We start from the raw sequence: 7,973 nt of genomic DNA, 5'->3' as shown, positions 1-7,973 counted from the left end.
GTACAGATACTATAAAAAAAAAACTACTTAAAGGTAGGGTAGGCGATTTTCAAAAGCTAGCATGATTTTGAATGTAGCATCCCCGATGGCTGCGCCTAAACCCCCCTCTCACTCACATACATGCGCACAGCTGCTGCAGAAGAGGAGCTCAGCTCATTGTTTGTATTGTGTAGAAACTTTGTTGTCTCATGTCTCATTCAGCAGTAAAGAAACAATAAACTTTACCATTATAAAAAACCAAAAATACCAAAAACTCTGTTTTAACTCTGTCAGCGGTGACGCGCTTTCAGTGTGAGCTTGTGCACGCGAGGGATCGAGAACGAGCAGGGAGACGTGATTGGTTAAAAAAAGGTTAGTTTTTTTTTTTTTTTCATCGGTTGAAGTTATTACAGATTTACAGCTGCTACAGTTGATGGATTGTCTTTGTTCTTTTTTAAGGGCACATACGTTCTTCATTTCTGCTAAGACATAAAGACAATTTCAACCAAAAACTTAAAAAGTGTTATAAAATCTCCCACCCCAGCTTTAAGTACAGTACTTGTCACCTCTTCAAAAATGTGAAGGGAGTACACGGGACAAAAAAGATTGGGAACCACTAAAGTAAAGCAAAACGAAAATAAATTAAAAGTGGTCATCCAAAGTTTTTTGTAACCAAAAAAAGTTATCTGTTACCATTAAAAAAGAAACAGTGTAATACCCACATCTGACCAGAGGAGGGCATGCGTCCCTTGCGTTTCCTTCCACGCTGCGTGTTGACATCAGCTGAGACGCTGATCATGTGCGCCGTACACTTCTCTCTCTGCTTCCCTCTTGTCCATCTTGAGCTGCTGTTGTTCTAAAACTGAATGCGGGGCTGTCACATCACAGCGGCCTCACATCCAGCTCCACACATGCGTCATCTGCTCCGTGGTCTTCCTCCGCCCCTGTCCAGGCCCTGAAGCTGCTCCACCGGCACTGAGAGGTAGGTTGCAGGTTCTCCTTGGACGGAGTGACGCTTTATAAAGGATCGTCAGTGGGGATTGCTTCAGTGTCCTTATGTGAACTCAAGCTGATTGCACGTATTTGCATATAGTTTAGTCTCCAAAAAGCAGTGGTGTAGATGTGTTATGATAATGTATTAGAAAATTCCCTGAAACTGCGTTCTCCTGTGTGGATTCCAAACGCAATCCCAGGCCAGTCGAGGCTTTAAAAAAAGATCAGGGCCGTTGTCAAACTTATTTTAGTTCAGGGGCCAAATACCGATCAGTTTGATCTCACGTGGGCCATAGAATATATGCGGAAAAACGAGTAATTTCAACATTATTGTGTCCTAGTTTGCACTTCTACGTATGTATAAATTAGAAAATATGTAAGAAACCGACCTCATCCAAGCAATGAGTAACAGATATCAGTCCGAAGAGGGTCTTCAATTTAAATTTCTATAGATTTTATGACCAATAACTATTTAATTAAGGGTAATATTATGTGATAATGTTTGCCCCCCGGGCCTTATACCAGTGCTTTTTTATCCTAGGGTCGATACCTCATTTGGAGTCACCTGGAATTAATATGAATTGAATTATTATTCTTTTAAAAATTAAAACAAATATCAAATAACTGTATTCTATACTTTTTTTTTTTTTTTTTTTTTTTTTAAATATAAATTCAGTTCAAATTAGTTCAAATAAAATAAGTATATAAAAAATACCCGGTCAATTGTCATTTTATGCACTAATCCTTACTACTCTGTATTTGCAACACACTTTAATAAACATGATCTAAAACGAATTCTAGAAAAAAGGAAAGAAAAAAGAAAAGGTCTCCCCACATTTGTGATATTAAAATGGGGTCATGACCCAAAGAAAAGGTTGGGAACCTCTGCCTTTAACCTTGTAAGCACCACTCGATATACCAAATATGTTTAAATGTATTTTCTAAACATGTCATCGTATTTTTACAGCTGGTGCTACAAAGAAGAAAGGAAAAAAGAAGGAAAAAGACTTTGTGTTTAATAGACTTTCAAAGCAACTTATAAATAAAACCGGCTTCAAAATATCATGAACAAGCATTCAATGCAGTTTAAGATTAAAAATGAATAGAAAATTAAATAAATAAATATTGATATATATATATATATATATATGACCAAGGTGTTTCACAAGATTTCATATTTTTAGCTCTTTGTAATCACTCCTCGGTTGACGATCAATAAACTGTTTCATTCTGCAATGCAATAGGTCATTGTCATTTAAGCCTCCAAATCAACCCATAAAGGGTTAAAATCACAGTTACAGAAATTTAAATGGATGCAAAGCTTTGTTTTAAAGGTGAATAAAAATAATTTAAGCTGATAAAGTCGTAGTGCATTGTTTAGTTTTTGTCATGGTTTAATTTTTTAAATCATATTTTTAAATGTATTTAAAATAAAATCCTAACATATTGTAAATATTGTGTGTTTTGACCATATTAAAATCATTAAGCCTTATGCCTATTTTCAAATATGTCAAATATTTTCATAAATGAATAAAACAGGCCAGAGACGCGCCGTTATGAAATGTGGGCCACGCGGAAGTGTCGGGTGCGCGTGAATAAATTCACATTTAGGCCTCAATCAGGGGTTAAAAATTGATCAAAATGTTAAAGGTCGAAAGGCTAAATTTATTTTGGCTCGTTTAAAGTCATTGTTTGCATTTAAATTAAAAACATATATGTTATAATGAATTATCATCCTGGTTTGGTTTTAAACAATGAACGCATGCGTGAATGCGCGTCGTTAAGTCGCAGCAGGTTTGCAAACGCTATCAAAGCATCTCCTACTCATTATTTTGACAAGAAAAATCTCACCAATCCATGATTTATAACAATTATAAAATAAAATATATAAACAAATAAAACGTTGGTGACCTTTAAAGTCCGACTGTCGGGTTAGAAGATCCGATTAATGACGAAATACAAGGAATGAATATGAAGGCCCTGATACAGATCTGGAAGAAATCCTCCCTTTAGTGTCATGATTTTAAGGGTTAAATGTCTTATCATTCTTTGTTAAAATACAACTAATTATCAATAAAATAATAATTAATCTGATTGTAGTGGCGGGTCGCGAACCTGTAGGGTGGAGACATTGTCAATTGTTTTTTTTTTTTTTTTTTTTTTTTTTTTTTCTACACATTTTAAATTAATTTTGTCAAAGCCAGTAATTTATTTTTTTAAATGCAAATAGCACATAAAGAGTAAATGCATTGAAATTAAATGATAGAAAGATGTTGATTATTATTTATTTAATTTAATTTATTATAATAATTATTATTATATTTTATTTTTTGCTGTATTTACACGATTTGACTCCACTCCAGACTTTACATGTGAATTTCGGACAGCATCCCAAATTACAAGATTTAATTTGTAATTAGGAAAAACAAATAGCAATTACAGTCTCAGATTATAAGATTTCAGCTAATATGCATATAAATACATAACAGGTTATATAAATTAATTTTGAAATAAAGGGCAGGAATTAAATAAGTGTAAACTTCACCCTGCTCCTTTATTTATTCATTTATTTGTTTTTGTTTCTTTCTTAATTGTTTTATTTTTTGTTTATTTTTGTTTTTCCTTTTGGAATTAAAATTAAAATAATGTCTGAAATAAACATTACAAAACATAACATATATTAGTTGCATAAAATGTATATATAATGATGAATTGTTTATTTTATTGTTGTTTTATTGTTTATTGTTTATTTTGTTCTGCAAGTTAAAATAAAATGTCTGGAGGTTATTAAAACATTGATCACGACCCTACATGTTAAAATAATTACTTTTATTCTATAAATACGGTTTCTTTCCACTTATTTATAAAATCAGATTATTTAAAATGTGTGTTATCACTCATTCATTCCATCATTATGCTTTATATTTGTTTTTTCATATTATTCTGAGCAAAATGTAGTAGTCGGACAAAAGGGGGTTGGATTCAAAAGTTAGAAAAAGGGGGTAATTGAGCCAAAAAAAGTTTGAGAACCACTGCTCTAGGCCCTAGGTTCCCAAAGTGGGGTATGGGTACCCCAAGGGGTACTCAAATTGTCATAGGGGTTATGTGAATATATAGAAATTAAAAACAGCGGGACATTGGAAACTAGAATATGAGATTTGTTTCTCACTGAAAATGCCACTATAGGTTAATTAATGAAATATAGTGATAATGCTGAATAAGATGTATTATTTTGTGCTTACACATTATTATTATTATTTTAAATGATATATTATTCTTCAGTCGGATAGATAAATTGCAAGGACAAATTTCACTGTAGGGCTTCTTCTTTTGTTTGTTTTTTTAATGTGTGGGGGCAGATGGTTCAGGTTTGAGAACCATTGCTCTAGACCAGGTGTTCTCAACCTTGGGGTTGAGACTCCATTTGGGGTCGCAAGACACTGGGAGGGGGTCGCCAGATACCGTCAACAATTTTAACAATTTGAGCCCATACTTGCCATATTTTAATCTATTTTCATCAAATTTCCTTGCTATATTTGTACTTTATTTATTGTATTTTTCGCTGGTCTATGGCTGTTCTGCATATTTTTTCAACTTTCAAGACATTTTTGACACTTTTAAACCCTTCGCACCACTTTTCCCTTTTAATGACGTTGCTTATGTTGACCCATTATTGTCACTTTTAACGTTTTTTTCACCATATTTCATGCTTATTCTTTTTTTTTTTTTTTTTTGCCAATTTAACCACATTCACAATTTGACACTCTGAGCCCCCTTTTTTTTTTTCAACCCACTTTTTGTTTGTTTGTTTTTGGCCACTCTAATTTGCAACTTTTATACAATTTGTGTAGTTATTAAAATTCCAATATCATTACCTTTTCCGCCACTTTTTGGTCACTTTTAACCCATGTTATTTATTATTAAAACAAGGATTTACATCTTTAAAAATGACTATATAATATGGTGCAAACAATAATGAACTTATTTCTGTGTTCAACCACCTTTAGGTGTGGGTCAGTGGTCTCTGGCACCTTTATTTTGGGGTTCGTGGGCTGAAAAGTTTGAGAACCCCTGCTCTAGTCGATGCTTTCATAAGTTAATTAAATGTGTTTTTATTTTCCCTTGTCTTGGTGTTAAGTTTCGATTCTGTACTAAACGTTTCAGGGGAAAAGAAACAGCTAAAGCTCTGCATTCATTCACCCTCCCCTCTCCCTCTCCCTCTTGTTCCACTTGTTACAGCCGTCATACAGCGGTCTTCTCGTGGGATCTCGCGAGAGTTGGGGCTCTCGCTCTCGGTGGCTGTCCGTGGCTTTGCAGCAGAGAGAGAGAGAGAGAGAGAGCGAGTGAGAGTGAGAGTGAGAGAGAGAGAGAGAGAGAGAGAGAGCAGGCAGCATCATGGCGGACAGAGACAGTGGCAGTGAGCAGGGAGGAGCAGCCACGGGCCCCGGCTACGGCTCCCTGCACCTGGCGAGCGGTGGAGGAGGAGGAGGAGGCGGAGGAGGAGGCGGAGGAAGCGCTGGAGGAGGCTCCGCTTCCGGCCTGCAGCACGAGACCCAGGAGCTCGCCTCCAAGCGCGTGGACATCCAAAACAAACGCTTCTATCTGGACGTGAAGCAGAACGCCAAAGGCCGCTTCCTAAAGATCGCAGAAGTCGGGGCCGGCGGCAACAAGAGCCGCCTCACCCTCTCCATGTCCGTGGCCGTGGAGTTCCGAGACTACTTGGGCGACTTCATCGAGCACTACGCCCAGCTGGGTCCCAGCCACCCGGGCACGGTGCAGGACGAGCCGCGGCGGGCGCTGAAGAGCGAGTTCCTGGTGCGGGAGAATCGGAAGTACTACATGGATCTGAAGGAGAACCAGAGGGGACGCTTCCTGAGGATCCGGCAGACCGTGAACCGGGGGCCGAGCTTGGGGTCCACGCAGGGCCAGACCATCGCTCTGCCCGCGCAGGGACTCATCGAGTTCCGCGACGCTTTGGCGAAACTTATTGACGATTACGGTGTGGAGGACGAGCCCGCGGACCTGCCCGAGGGCTCCTCGTTGACTGTGGACAACAAGCGCTTCTTCTTCGACGTGGGGTCCAATAAGTACGGTGTGTTCATGCGGGTGAGCGAGGTGAAGCCCACCTACCGCAATTCAATCACGGTGCCCTACAAAGTGTGGTCGAAATTTGGGAATACTTTCTGTAAATACGCGGAGGAGATGAAGAGGATCCAGGAGAAGCAGCGGGAGAAACGAGCCTGTGAGCAACAGGAGGAGATGCAGGGAGATGATGGAGATGAGGATTGATGATGATGATACAAAGAGCAAAAAAAAAAAACAAACAAAAACAACACAAGATTAACGAAAAATAACAAAAAATACTATCAAAAAAACACTACTGTATAAATATAGACTTCTAAGATTACAATGTTAAAGGTTTAACTCCAAGGATCACCCACACACTTTAAGACAGGGGTGTCAACCGCATTTTTGGTTCAGGGGCCAAATAAGGACCAGTTGGATCACAAGTGGGCCATAGGTTTTAGACAGAAAACTAAAGATTTCAACATTATTGTTAACTACACGTTAAGTATTTCACCAAACTATACCGTCCTGCCAAATTTCAACCTCGGGAAGGGCCTCAAAAATCCTTACGGGAACAATATGACCATATTTGGTGCTCGGCCCTAATAAATTATGATCAATATCTTAGCAATAAGTGACTGGTAAATTTTTTTTGCCTAGTTTTTATGCAATTTGAGGAGATTTTTGGGAATAATTTGAGGAAAAATTGCGGTATTGAGTCGACAATAAGTGACAGGTACTCAAATGTCCTTAAATATATCCTTTTTTTTTTTTTTGTAACCAATTTTTATTTAATTTGCAGAGATTATGGAATAATTTGAGACAAATTGCAGGATTTTGTAGAAAAATAGTTCTTTCAACAACAATTTACAACTGAAATTAGGGCTGCATGATTATGGCCAAAAATGATAATCGCCATTATTTTGATCAATATTGTAATGATGATTTTAATCACAATTATTGATCATATTAGGGGAAAACCTGTGTTTTTAATGCACTGCTTTTAAACAATGTGTACAGTTTACAGTATAAAAATAAACTTTCAAATTGAATTAGAATTTTAAAAAAAATTAACTCAAGAATGTAAAATGTACCAAAGGCTAACTTAATATTATAAATGTTGCAGACGATCAGGTCAATTTAATCATGGCAACTGAGAATCGTGATCACAATTAAAATGTGATGAGTTGTGCAGCTCTAATTGAAACATAAACATTTAATTTACACAATAATACATGTTTTTTTTTTGTCATTGTCACTTTCTAATGCGGGCCAAATCGGATGCACCGAAGGGCCGTATTTGGCCCCCGAACCTTGAGTTTGACACGTGTGGTATAAGAGATCTCCACAACCTGACAGTTATTGACATTTTTCGCTAGGGCTGGGCAATATATCGAGATTCAAGTCAAGGTATATTGAGTTTTTTTATTTTGGCGATATAGAAACTACAATATTCCCTATATTGATATATACAGTATATTATTTTATAGCTTATCTTATATAGAAATAATTGTTTTAGAAGTTGACGACAGAACTCACTCACACGTGCTGTCCCTCATAGGAGAACAAGCCAAAAAGTGGCACATATTGTGCACATTTTGCCTTGACAAACCCAACCCAGAATTGTCTTTCTGGTCAGATTTCATTTTAACTAAAAATAACGAAATTTGTATCATATATCGCCGTTTTTGAGGAAAAAATGTCGAGATCCATATCGCCCAGCCCTAGCTGTCGCTCATCGCTGGATGTTACCCACCACTACTCACCATTAATACAGTAACAGGCTGCTAAACAAAAAGTAATAACATTATGTTTGAACATTGTTTCCTACTTGACAAACAATATTGAACTGACCTTAACAGGAAAACAAAAATCTTTTTCTACCAGTTAAAGCTATTATTGTTTAAAAAGTGTTTGCAATGTTCAAATGGGGG

At 36.9% G+C, this 7,973-nt stretch overlaps 1 protein-coding gene across 1 annotated transcript; it reads left to right on the top strand.

Annotated features, from left to right (window-relative positions):
- The first annotated feature begins 794 nt into the window (after positions 1–794).
- On the top strand, positions 795–6,349 carry puraa (purine-rich element binding protein Aa). The gene is made up of 2 exons (XM_028466659.1): positions 795–961; positions 5,212–6,349. Exon 2 carries the CDS (start codon positions 5,368–5,370, stop codon positions 6,259–6,261), a length of 894 nt encoding a protein of 297 aa, XP_028322460.1. The 5' UTR covers positions 795–961; positions 5,212–5,367; the 3' UTR covers positions 6,262–6,349.
- The last annotated feature ends 1,624 nt before the right edge of the window (positions 6,350–7,973 follow it).

The sequence above is a fragment of the Gouania willdenowi genome, chromosome 14 (assembly GCF_900634775.1).
Source record: "Gouania willdenowi chromosome 14, fGouWil2.1, whole genome shotgun sequence".
NCBI classification, from domain to species: Eukaryota; Metazoa; Chordata; class Actinopteri; order Blenniiformes; family Gobiesocidae; genus Gouania; species Gouania willdenowi.
The sequence above is the reverse complement of the archived record's forward strand: the minus strand, read 5'-3'. Positions and strand labels throughout refer to the sequence as shown.